Source organism: Muntiacus reevesi, chromosome 2 (genome assembly GCF_963930625.1).
Source record: "Muntiacus reevesi chromosome 2, mMunRee1.1, whole genome shotgun sequence".
NCBI classification, from domain to species: domain Eukaryota; kingdom Metazoa; phylum Chordata; class Mammalia; order Artiodactyla; family Cervidae; genus Muntiacus; species Muntiacus reevesi.
This window is the reverse complement of record NC_089250.1, coordinates 168678110-168691415: the sequence shown is the minus strand read 5'-3', so window position 1 is coordinate 168691415 and position 13306 is coordinate 168678110. Positions and strand designations below refer to the sequence as shown.

Here is a 13306-nt window from a genome sequence, read left to right as displayed (position 1 = left end):
CCCCCAAATCTCCTCCAACTCTATGCAGCCAGTGCTCCAAGTTAGGTGTGGACAGATGTTCGTGTAAACAAACATGCCCACATACCTGAGAGGTGTTCACGTGTGTGCACTGGCGTGCATGGAACCTGGTCCTGGAAATTAAAAGTCGGGGGCGGTCCTGGGAGTTCTGGCCTTAGCAGTGCATCTGCACACTTAAACTTGTGCAGACCACCCCCTGGGATGGACGGCCCTGCGAAGCAGGGGTGGGCAGTGGTGGGTGGGGAAGCCCCTCGGTTCTGCCTCAGACCTGTGTGTGCCTGCTAAGCCACTTCAGTTGTGTCCGACTCTGTGCAACCCTATGGACTGGAGCCCGCCAGGCTCCTCTGTGCATGGGATTCTCCAGGCAGGATACTGGAGTGGGTTGCCATGCCCTCCTCCAGGGGATCTTCCCAACCCAGGGATCGAACCTGCATCTCTTACATCTCCTGAATTGGCAGGCAGGATCTTTACCACTAGCGCCACCTGGGAAGCCTCAGCCCTAAAGAGCTGAATTATCAATCATTTTATTTTTAGGTGAACCTCGGACTGGGGAACCAGTCACCCTGATGGTCCCCTGGTGCCTCCTGCAGGTACATCAACACAACTGCAACATTTCTTCTCGACTTCTGCGCAAAGTGTGCTCCGCCGGGCTGAATGTTTGGCTACATGATCTGCAGGTGCAGAGCCCAGGGTGAGCAGAGGCCAGCTCCTCTCCGCCTGGCCCAGGGAAGCACTGTCCGGAGGGTCCCAGGCTGCAGTGCTCACCAGTGACCCGGTACCCAGGGGGCCGGCTTGGAACAAGGCAGCGTGATGAATGCAGTTTCTACTTGCTGGCATTTCTGGTCTTTCTTTTCTGTGGTTTTGGATTTCTCTGGGGTTTGAATATGAAGATGGGGCTGCTAGTTGCCAAAGATGGTCAGGCACCTGGAACTGCTCTCCTGGCTGGAGACTCAGGTCAGCAGGGAACCTCAATTCTCCTGCTCTCAGGGGCCTCTGAAGGATGTTTGTTCAAAGTCAGGAAATCATGTGAAGGCTGGATGGGGCTTGAACTCTTGACCCCTGACTGAATGGTACCAACTGTAATCACCTTGGTGTACCTCTTCCTGGAGGGAAGTTGATCATTTTTGTTTTCCTGAAGGCTCGCCATGACCAAGTTGTGATGCTTAATCTCATGGGTCAACTTGACTGGCCACAAAGTGCTCAGATAATTGGTCAATATATCTGAGTAATCTGGGTGTTTCTAGAGGGATGCTGTTTGGATCAGAATCAACGTCTGAGTTATTCTGAGAAAAGCAGACTGCCCTCCTCACAGTGGGTGGGCCACATCTGATCAGTTGAAGGTCTGAACAGAACAAAAAGCCAGAGCCTCCCCATGAGTAAGAGGGAATTCTTCCTGCCTGACTGCCTTCCAACTGGGGCATCACGCCTTCTGCTTCTAGAGCAGCCTGCCAGTTTCTGGACTGAAACTAGGACACCGGTCTGCAGATTTTGGACTTACCAGCCTCCACAATCAAGCGAGCCAGTTCCTTGTGATAAGTGTAGGTATAGATACAGGCACACATCTTGTGGACTCCATTTTTCTGAAGAACCCTGACCCACATTCCAAGTGATGCCCTATCACAGAAATCTTGGAGTGTTATGTCTGGGAGTCTCGGGGGAAGGAGGGGTGGGGCTGGAGCAGCAGGGTGGGACTGACAACAGCCCCAGGGGCAGGGGGAGGGGTCCAGGCCCTGTTGGTTACAGGCTCCTGCTGACCCCGCCACGGGTAGGAGCCAGCAGACACAGACAGGCCTCCAAGTCTACCTGGGAGGCGTGGGGTGCCAGGGAAGTTCCCATCAGCTCCTCGGGGGCTCAGAACTCACCCAGTGGGACCTCCCTCTGTGTCAGGCACACGACCAAGAAGGAGGTACCAAAAGATGCTGGACAGCCAGCTCTCTGTGCAGTGAGAGTCTGGCCAGGGAACAGGCTGCCTACAACATACTCTTCTGCTACAAACAGCCAACACCGGGGAGTCCTCTATACCCAGCACGGCTGTCTCTCCTAATCCTCGCAGCACTGGCAGAAGTGGGTACTGTTGCTACATCTTGCAAATGGGGACACTGAGGCACGAGGCAGGCAGCAACTCGCTCAAGGCGCTGAGCGGCAGAGCTAGGTGTGAGCACAGGCGGGCGAGTCAGCAGTGCTCGTTCTTGTTTCTCTTCTCTCCTTCCCTCCTCTTCTTTTAACTTTGCGTGGCATTTGCTTTGTTTTACGGAGGTGAAATTTACCAGCTATAAAACACACCCATTCTGAGCACGCAATTCAACGTGTTTTAGTAAATTCACAGTCGTGCAGCCATCACCCCCATCCAGCTTTAGACCTTCACCAACCCGCTGAGATCCCCCAGCCCATCTGTGGTCAATCCCCGTCCCCCCCAGCACCCCCCCCCCCCCGAGTCAACCACTCACACACGGCTTCCCGCAGAGACCGGCCTGTGCCGGGCATTTCGCTCACGTGGAACCATACGCTGTGGGGTCTTCCCTCCCAGTCTGGGCACCCAGCATGTTTCTCTTGTCACATGTGTCCACTTCTTTTTCCTTTCCTCCTTTCTAACTTCCGACATATGAAATCAGTGAGAAACTACAGTGAGAAACCCCCGTGTATCTGCCCCCAGACTTTCTTGGATCAACCCTGTGGGTCCGCAGCCCTGCCCACCTCCTGCCCGGCCACTCACTCTTTTCCAGGTCACCCTAGATGTCCCTCTGATTTCCTCTGCATACTCAAGTATGGATCTCTAAGACGCCCAGATGCCTTGTTGCTCAATTGCTATGTCGTTTTTGACTCTTTGTGACTCTATGAACTGCAGCACCCCAGGCTTCCCTGTCCTGCACCATCTCCTGGAGTTTGCTCAGATTCACGTCTATTGAGTCGGTGAGGCCATACAACCATTTCATCCTCTGTCACCCCTGTCCTTCTCCTGCCTTCTGCCTTTCCCAGCATCAGGGTCTTTTCCAATGAGTTGGCTTTTTGTATCAGGTGGCCAAAGGATTGGAGCTTCATCATCAGTCCTTCCAATGACTCTTCAGGACTGATTTCCTCTAGGATTGACTGGTTGGATCTCCTTGCTGTCCAAGGGACTCTCAAGAGTCTTCTCCAGCACTACAGTTGGAAAGCATCAATTCTTCGGCACTCAGCCTTCTTTACGGTCCAGCTCTCACATCAGTACATGATCACTGGAAAAACTACGGCTTTGACTATTCGGAACTTTGTCTCTTATTTTCTTTTAAATAAACCTAACTACTCTATACCAATATCTCATCATCCAAAACACTATTTTCTTAGTGAATGTCATCACTGTCATGCCAGCGTTTAAATACCTGTTATGGACCCATCAGTGTTTGTTCAGGATTGGTCTGAATTGGGTCCCGCACAGTGGACTGTTTCTCCTGCCCTCACCGGAGCTGATCCGACTCTCAGCCCGGGGTTATGCCTGCTGCCTTCTGAGTGCCCAGCTTTGCTCCGGTCACATCCTGGGCACCTGTTCCTAGCCAGCCTGACTTACAGACTCGCAGCATCAGAAGCAGGCGAGGAAGCCGCTTCTCTGCCCATCACCCCGCGAGCTCATCGGGAGGACAGGCAGGGGCCGAGGGGCGGGCGGCAGCGGGGTCTTACCTGTGGTCGTGGAGGTCCAGTTGCTCTGCGCGGCGGTGGTGGTGGTGGTCTCGTTGCCCTTGAGAGCCTTGGCGAGGGGCAGGCTAACACCAGCCAGCAGGAACGGACAGAAGGGCTCCATGGTGACCCTGGAAGAGGCAGGCGGGGCTCAGAGGACTCGCTACTGCCCGTCTGGGGCTGGCCAGCCTCCACGAGGCGGGAAACTCAAGGAAGACACAGAGGGATCCAGGGAAAAAAAGAAGAACCAGGGTGGGCCGGGATCAGGGTGGCGCTGGGGGTGCTTCGGGAGAGGTCTGTCTAGCAGGAGAGGTCTGTGTACCAGCACGATTTCCACCTGCACTTGGGGATTAATTTCACTTAGAACAAGTCGGGTTAGGAACTCCATAACTACCCTCAGGTTATAGACGCTCCTGCTGTTCAGGTTAATTTCCTCTTTTGTTTGTCTGTTTTCAGGGGGAGACGGGAGGCAAACAAGAACTTGGACGTGCCTGGGGAGAATAGACTCTGAGAACAACACGCGATCTGGGATTCTGAGCGGCAGCTTCACAGCCCTTCAAAGAGGCGCTCACCCTGGCTTCTGGATTGCCGCCGCCGTAACTTGCTGAACATGTAGCAGCAGCTCGCGGCCCGCCGGGACGCAGCGGAGCGTTCCTGTGCCGCCTCTCAGCGGCATCACTGCCCCGGGAAGGATCGCGGGCTCAGCGAGGAGCGATCAGGGTTGACCAGCCTGTGGTCACGGGACCGGGGGATGGGGCGTGGGGCTCCGACCACCTGCGCAGGGTCCACGTCTGCTGTCCCCCGCGGTCACAACCACAGCCACACACACCCTGGCCCTTATTCCCTGGTGCTGGCCCGGACTGCCTCCCACCCGAGCTATAGGAAAAGGTTCCCGAATACTTCCAGCCCCTGGACATCCACCGGTCCCCACTCCAGAGCCTCACTAACTGTCATAAAGCCCAGCTCTGTCCCCTCACTGGTGAGGTGTGAACGGTGACACAGGGATGAGGTTCAGGCGTCCTGTCGCTGCTCCTCTCGGTCAAGCACTTGGCCTGTGGTATTCATGCATCATCTCATCTAAGTTTCTCGACTCTGGGCTGGTGGGCTTGCATCTGGCTCTGCTCGGGCCTGAGCTCTCAGGGGAAGCAGAGGGAAGCCCCTGCTTGGGGGAGGGGATGGTCAGCTCGTCTGGCAGAGCCACTTGGGCATCTTGGGGCAGAGGAAATTATCTGCTGGGTGGATGGATGGATGCATGGATGTGGTCCAAGCCTGGACCGCGACGTGGCTCAACAGAGAAAAAGGCTCTTTAGCCCACGAGACCTGCAGGATGTCGCCTGGGACCCCCACTTGGCGCTCCGGTTTGCCAGGACACCACAGACCCTTGGGAATCCTGACGTGACCTCTGAGTGGTGGAGAAAGCCCTCCTAAGCCCCGTCTGCTCCCTGCAGGTGAAGGCGGGCAGTGGCACATGCTGAGTGGGATCTGATGCTGCCAGGGCCGGCGTGTCCTTTCTCCTGGACAGCCCCTCCGTTTCATCCATAAACCCATCCATGGTCAGCCTGGGTGCCCAGGCCCACAGGCAGCGCTTTCCTGCAAGAAGCCTCTCTGAGAAATATGAATGGACCAAAGCCAAGAAACACTGGTTCCTCACAATTAGACGAAGCTTCTGAGTGAGCTCAAAACAGGCCCAGTCATCTCCCAGCAATCACCACTATTAGAATGAGACCATTCTGAGCGCATCTACGGCAATTATCCCCGAGCAACTGCCATCACCCCAATCAACACTTCCAGTTCCTCCTTCTCCTTTGTTTCCAAAACATATTTCAGATTTACAAGGCGAGCCATACACACAAAATAGCTGTCATTCTGTGAGCACCTAGTGTGTGCTAGACCTTTTCTATGGGCACCGCCCTCACAATAATTCCTCCAGGACTGAGAAACTGAGGCTCTATGGGGGAACCGGCCCAAAGTCTGTTCAGAGGAAATGCAAGAGCCCCGAACGGAACCCAGAACCACTGGAGACAAAAGCTCTCAACCCCCGACAGGCAGCTGTGGGTACGGAGTATTAAATAAATTGTTACTGAGTTCTGTCATGATGCTCTTAATATATGGATAAAGAAGATGTGGTACAGATATAGAATGGAATGGTGCTCATTTCTTTTACAATGAAATAAGGCCATTTACAGCACCATGGATGGGCCTAGAGGTTATTATACTAAGTGAAGTAAGTCAGAGAGAGACAGATATCATATGACATCACTTATGTGGAATCTAAAAAAATGATGCAAATGAACTTATTTACAAAACAGAAACAGACTCACAGACATAGAAAGAAAACCTACGGCGACCAAAGGGGAGCAAGGGGGGAAGGAGATGAATTAGCCGCTTGGGAGTCACATACACACACTGTTATACATAAAATAGTAAACAACAGGGGCCGACTACAGAGCACAAGGAACTATGTTCAATGTCTAGTAACAAACTGTAGTGGACAGGAATCTGAAAAAAGACCCTGATACCGGGAAAGATTGAAGGCGGGCGGAGAAGGGGATGACAGAGGATGAGATGGCTGGATGGCATCACCGACTCCATGGACATGAGTTTGAGTAAACTCCAGGAGTTGGTGATGGACAGGGAGGCCTGGCGTGCTTCAGTCCACGGGGTCGCAAAGAGTCGGACATGACTGAGCAACTGAACTGAACTGAGCTGAAACTGAGTCTTATATATATAAGAATATATATAAAACTGAAACAAGGGCTGTGCACTTGAAACTGACAATATTTTAAATCAATGATACTTCAATAAAGAAATGAAAAAAAAAGAAATGAGATCACTAAAAAATATTTGAGTCAACTAATTAATCAGAAAGTATTAATTGGTTTAATACAACACAGAGAGGCAGAACTCTGAGCGGAACATTTTTCTCACCAATAGGTCAATTAAAAAACCCTCTCTTTCAAATGTTCCACGGTCTAAGGGGAGACTGGGAAAGACCAGCTTATCAGGTATCAGACACCAGGAGGTCTGAAGTGTCTCCCAGAGCAGCAGGTGATTTGCCCAGTATGACCAGCAGAGGGCACTAAACATTCAGTTCAGTTCAGTCCAGTCGCTCAGTCGTGTCTGACTCTGCGACCCTCCCTGTCCATCACCAACTCCCGGAGTTTACTCAGACTCATGTCCATCGTGTCGGTGATGCCATCCAACCATCTCATCCTCTGTCGTCCCCTTCTCCTCCCGCCTTCAATCCTTCCCAGCATCAGGGTCTTTTCCAGTGAGTCAGTTCTTTGCATCAGGTGGCCAAAGGATTGGAGTTCCAGCTTCAACATCAGTCCTTCCAGAGTTCAAATCGACCCCACCACCCAGAGTCCGGAAACCGTAGCACTTACACTGTGTGGCCAGTGACAACTTGCCAGACCCCGGCCATTCACCTCAAACGGTTTACACAAGCTAGTCGATAAACGCGAATCAGTGCAAAAACAATGCTTCAAAGAGTAATCAAACCCACGCTGAATCTTAACAATCTGCATTTAATCTGTGCTTGTGTGCCCACCAAATGCTAAGTACTGAGGCGCGTGAGGCACACCACTCCGTGGAACTGAGATCTTCGAAACGGTTTATTTCCAACAAAGCAGACTTTATTTTTACACCCATCAAGAGTCAGCCAGCTAAACAGTGGATTAAAATTGCCCCTTTTAACTCCATCTGATGCCTTTTTAATACTCCTCTGTGGGAAACGGGGCAGGTAGATGCTGGTCCTGGAAGCGGGGAGATGAATACAGTCCCACCCCTGCCCTAGAGCTGCTCCAGGGAAGCGGGAGCAGGAAACAGGGCCCCCCTTCCAGACCCCGCCCCCAGCTCCGGACGTGTGGCCGCAGCCCCAAGGAAGGAAGGTGAGGGCGGGGCTGCACCTGGGAGGTGGCAGAGGCCGCGTGCAGAGGGGTCCGACCAGGACACAGCGGGGTGGGGCAGAGGCTTGGGGGATGCGGAGGCTGACCTGCTGTCCAGAGAGGGGACGGCTTGGTCTGCTGGAGCTCCAGGACGGGAAGGAAGCAGAAAAGAGCAAAGGTAGCAAGACGGGGCTGTGTCTAGAAGGCCCTCAAGTGCCAGGTTAAAGGGGCCGCCTGGTGTCAGAATCTTGTTTTCCATCAACAACCTGCATTATTAGGGTTCCCTGCGGTCCAGTGATTAGGACTCAGCCCTTTCACTGTCGGGGCCCAGGTTCAATCCCTGGTTGGGGAACTAACAGGTCCCCCCCACCCAAGCCGTGTGGTGTAGCCAAACAAATCAGCCCCCTCCCAAAACCTATATTAATAGAACCACTGGGGGCATTGAACAAAGATGCCAGTTCCCGGGGCCTAACTCCAGATTCCCGGTGTTTGAAATCCAAATATACGCAGAGTGATGGGCTCACACAGACTGAACTGAGAAACTTGACCCTGAGCAAGGAGCTGCCAGGAAGGTTTCCAGAGTGACTGAGCACCAGAAGCCTTCATGAGCCACCCGAGATGGGGCTGGGGCTGTGGGGGTGTGGGGGGAAGCCTCCCGGGTGGGCCTGACCTCTCGCCCTTCGGAAGATCCCGAGGTGGTTTCTACGCCAGGTGGCGCTGGCGGTAAAGAACCCGCCTGCCAATGCAGGAGACCCAAGAGACTTGGGTTTAATCCCTGGGTCGGGCAGGTCCCCTGGAGAAGGAAATGGCAACCCACTCCAGTATTCTTGCCTGGAGAATCCTCATGGACAGAGGAGCCTGGCGGGCTACAGTCCATGGGGTCGCAGAGAGTCGGACACGACTGAAGTAAGTTAGAACAGCACGAACATTACGACTAGAGATGTGCTGGTCTAGGCGATGGACTGAGTAGGTCTGGACTAAACCAGGACATGGGAAGGGAGGGGAGGCGGGATGTGAGGTGGAATCCAGGTGGGCGGCAATCAGGCGATGTGTGAGGAGTGGGCCTCAGAGGGACCAGGAGGTGGGTGGGAGGGGACTTCATCCATTAGCTGAGACAGGGAGTGGGGGTAGAGTATAGAGGTCTGAGGATACAGGTCACTTTAGCTTGGAGCATGAAACAGGAACACGGGCTACCAATTCCTGCGCTCCCGTGACGTGTGATGGGCCAGCTGAGGTTCTGAGATAAAGCACCCCACCGATGCTCACCGAAACCCCACGGAGAGTGTCCGGCTGTCCTGCGGGGAGTGACAAGTTGGTTTTCAAGGGGCTGTGGGCCATTCCAGTGGAGACTGCCAACTGGAGCAGGATCTGGGGCTTGGCTGGAAGGGAGGGGGGCTTGAGTTCTTTCTGGGGGCATAGGGGAGGGACAGAGGTGAGGTTGGGGTGCTCAACTTAGGAATGGGGAGGGGAGCTGGTGGGAGACCAGGGCATTTAGGGCTGGAGTCCTTGATGAGCTGGTGTCTTTGAGGAGAGGCTGGTTGGCTGATCCCTCCTGCCCAGAGGGGCCTGGAAGTAAGTGTCCTTCCTAGCTGGCCCTGGGTGTCCTGACGGACTGAATCAGACTGCCCCGCACAGTCCCAAGAGGGTAGTGTTTTCTTTCTTCTGCTCCAGCCCCTCACACATGGTTAAAGCACCAGGTTCTATTGTTCTCAAGTATAAAAACAGAGGGATTCCTTCAGAAAGGAGCAGAGGAGGATTTAAAGCCACTGCACTCACAGCCCTCAGGATAGATGTTCTGTAATTTCTCATCTAAACCAGGACTCTTTGGAGAGTGAAGGAGGGGCTAAAACAATGACAGCTATGTGCTTTCTATGCAAATCTGGAAAACTCAGCAGTGGCCAGAGGACTGGAAAAGGTCAGTTTTCATTTCAACCTAAAGAAGGGCAAGGCCAAGGAATGCTCACACTACCACACAATTGCACTCATCTCACATGCTAGCAAAGTAAAGCTCAAAATTCTCCAAGCCAGGTTTCAATAGTACATGAACCAAGAACTTCCAGATGTTCAAGCTGGATTTAGAAAAGGCAGAGAAACCAGAGATCCAATTGCCAACATCCATAGGATCATCGAAAAAGCAAGAAAATTAAAAAAAAGATCTACTTCTGCTTTATTGACTATGCCAAAGCCTTTGACTATGTGGATCACAACAAACTGGAAAATTCTTAAAGAGATGGGAATACCAGACCACCTGACCTGCCTCCTGAGAAACCAGTATGCAGGTAAAGAAGCAACAGTTAGAACAGGACATGGAACAATGGACTGGTTCCAAGTCGGGAAAACAGTACGTCAAGGCTGTATATTGTTACCCTGCTTATTTAACTTATATGCAGAGTACATCATGTGAAATTCCAGACTGGATGAAGCACAAGCTAGAATCAAGATTGCTGGGAGAAATATCAACAACCTCAGATATGCAGATGACATCCCTCTTACGTAGAAAGCAAAAGGGGATTAAAGAGCCCCTTGATGAAGATAAAAGAGGAGAGTGAAAAAGCCGGCTTAAAACTCAACATTCAAAAAACAAAGATCATGGCATCCAATTCCATTACTTCATGGCAAATAGATGGGAAAACAATGGAAACAGTGTCAGATTTCATTTTTTTGGGCTCCAAAATCACTGCAGATGGTGATTGCAGCCATGAAATTAAAAGATGCTTACTCCTTGGAAGGAAAGCTATGACCAGCCTAGGTAACATATTAAAAAGCAGAGACATTACTTTGCCAACAAAGGTCCGTCTAGTCAAGGCTATGGTTTTTCCAGTGGTCATGTATGGATGTGAGAGTTGGACTGTGAAGAAAGCTGAGTGCCGAAGAATTGAGGCTTTTGAACTGAGGTGTTGGAGAAGACTCTTGAGAGTCCCTTGGATTGCAAGGAGATCCAACCAGTCAATCCTAAAGGAAATCAATCCTGAATATTCATTGGAAGGACTGATGCTGAAGCTGAAACTCCAATACTTTGGCCACCTGAAGTGCAGAGCTGACTCATTAGAAAAGACCCTGACGCTGGGAAAGACTGAAGGCAGGAGGAGAAGGGGACGACAGAGGATGAGATGGTCGGATGGCATCACTGACTCAATGGACATGAGTTTGAGCAAGCTCCAGGAGATGGTGATGGACAGGGAGGCCTGGCATCCTGTGGTCCACAGGGTCACAAAGAGTTGCTCAGTCATGACTGAGCAACTGAAAACAGCAACATGGTTTCTAAAACATTTAATTACTGATGAGCATTTTGGTGGTATTAAATGGTATTAAAATAGAAATCTATTAATAGCTATGTTCGAAACTTTTTTTTTTAATTTTGAAAAATTCTAGAAAACAAAATTAACATATCTAAACACAGGTTCAGATGGTAAAGAATCTGCCTTCAGTACAGGAGACCTGGGTTCAATCCCTGGGTCAGGAAGATCCCCTGGAGAAGGGAATGGCTACCCACTCCAGTATTCTTGCCTGGAAAAATTCAAGGGACAGAGGAGCCTGGTGAGCTGAAGTCCATGGGGGCGCAAAGAGTTGGACACGACTGAGTGACTGACCCACTCACTTTCACACTTCTCACACATTACAGCCATATTTTTTGGACAAAAAACAACTTTTTATATTGACTATGTGAAAATAAAGTGAGAATATGAACGTTTATTATCAGCACATATTCACCAGCTCTAATCAGTTTCTTAGCTCTGTCTGTTCTTAATATGTTTCACTTTGAATATATTTTTTAATATCCTTAATGTGTACCCTTCTTCATAAAATTGTAATTTTTTCGAATTAGCCTCTTGTGGGCTGTCATCACTAAAGTGTTTTCTTCCTTCCTTGCTTTTGTAGGAATAGATTTTAATGTTTTCCTATTCATAACCTAGGTTTTCAATAACTGCAATTCACAAAAGCTTCAAAAGCTGAGAGCTTTTGGTTTTGCTTTGTGGTTGTGTTTTTTGGTGCTCTATTTGTTGACGACTTATATTAAATTCTAATAAACTACTTCTGTTTCCAAAGCATTTAGAAGAGAATAAAACCAAGACAGCCTTGTTTAGGGGACAAGTTTACCATCTTTGGATATGTAGGTTGATTAACAAACCATTCATTGAATGAAATCTGATGATGAGTAGAGAAGAGAAAATTCATGTTACAAGCCAAAGTATTCAAAAAAATTCAACATCAACTTCAATCACTTGCGGCTATCAGCATTTATAAAGTCTAACAACTACAGCTTCTGTTTTAACTGATGGGACAGTTGGTTTGGACACAATTATAAATTTTTGTACACTGCAATTAATTCCCTGGGCGATACATTTACCACAAACACTAAGATTCATCAACATTGATATGATCCCACAAAGATAATAACTGCATGATAGATGTTGAACTCTTTTATCCCTTTTGCAGTAACATCGCCCATTATGTCAAGGGCTTACCTTTGATGGAGTGAATTTTCAAGTTGTGGCTGGATTCCATGAAATGGAGAAACAGCAGAACCACCATTAAAATTAACTGACTTTCTGTTTGAAAATGACTCTGATCTCCAACTGGCCTCATCTGATGGTTTGTGAAGTTCGTCTTCTATGAGAGCATTAACACCTAACACCTATTCACCTATCACGGTGAAACTTGCAGCTGAAAATGAGTGAAATTAACGAAGAAGAAGAGCTATTTGATCTAAATGAAAAGTTCAGCGCTTCCTGCATCTTCTATCCATCATCCTTGGGCACAGAGTTCCTAAAAAAGCCACTAACTGAATATGCTAATACAGAAGTGCCCTGCAAAAGTACTCAGCAAAACGACAGTGACAAACGGCGGCGACCACACGGTCCTCCCAGCATCTCCCACTAAGGAGAAGGAGGCCCATTGGTCTCCGCTCAGGAGTATGGATGACAGAGAAGAAGGGAGCCAACTTCAAGGGCCGGGTGATCCCCGCTGGGTGAACCTTGGGCCACACTGCATTCACCTCCCTGGGGCGGGCCGTGGAGACACCCAAAGATGAGAGGAGGTGGACTGGAGCTCAGCGGCCAGGTTTACACATACGTTTGATTTCCCAGACCTGAGTTCACTGGCTGCCTGAGTGAGCTCCGTAGACCTGCAGCTCTGTTGGTTTGACTCTTGGTTCATTCATTCTTTCCTCTCTCAGTGATATCCACCTAGTTGACTGCTCGCCAAAGTCTGGAGAGACAACCAGAGGAATCGAGCGCCGCCCTGCCTCCTTCAGAGCCCGTGTTTCGGCGCGGGAAATGAACCAATGGAATAATTACCATGCAGAGCGGCTCCGACGTGCCTGGGGGGTGGACACATGAGCTGGCAGCACCTGGCGGGGATGCCTGCCCCCCACTCCAGGGAGGTCTGAGAGGCTGCCTGGGGAGAGGGGTGTCTTCTCAGTGAGGAGTCGAGCGGTCCAGGCTGGGAGTGGGACGAGGAGCAGAGGGCATCACGAGGGAAGGGAGGGGCCACGTGCAGAGAACGTGGTCCCTGGGAAGCCCCGGGATCTCCCTGGGATAAGGAGGACCAAGGGTCTTCCCTGGCAACGGTGTGGACGGTTCCCTTAAAGACGTCCAGAAAAAGCTTCCTAGCAGGACTATGGTAAAGTTCATTATGCCGGACAGAATGACCCCTGCCCCAGGGGCATCCTGAGGGCGGAGTGGCTCTCACGCGTGTGTCCATCTGGCTGGCACAGGGGGTGATGCTCAGTGAACAAGGTGGAAGGAAATAAA

General features: G+C 50.8%; 1 protein-coding gene across 5 annotated transcripts in view; it reads right to left on the bottom strand.

Annotated features, from left to right (window-relative positions):
• The window catches only part of PTPRE (protein tyrosine phosphatase receptor type E), a 177667-nt gene that overhangs the window by 41143 nt on the left and 123218 nt on the right, over positions 1 to 13306 (bottom strand). For all 5 annotated transcript variants that reach the window (XM_065923536.1, XM_065923539.1, XM_065923540.1 and 2 more), the window contains one exon: positions 3670 to 3797. In XM_065923536.1, coding sequence (XP_065779608.1) covers positions 3670 to 3790 — 121 coding nt within the window. In that variant the 5' untranslated portion in view covers positions 3791 to 3797. The remainder of the gene's footprint in view (positions 1 to 3669; positions 3798 to 13306) is intronic.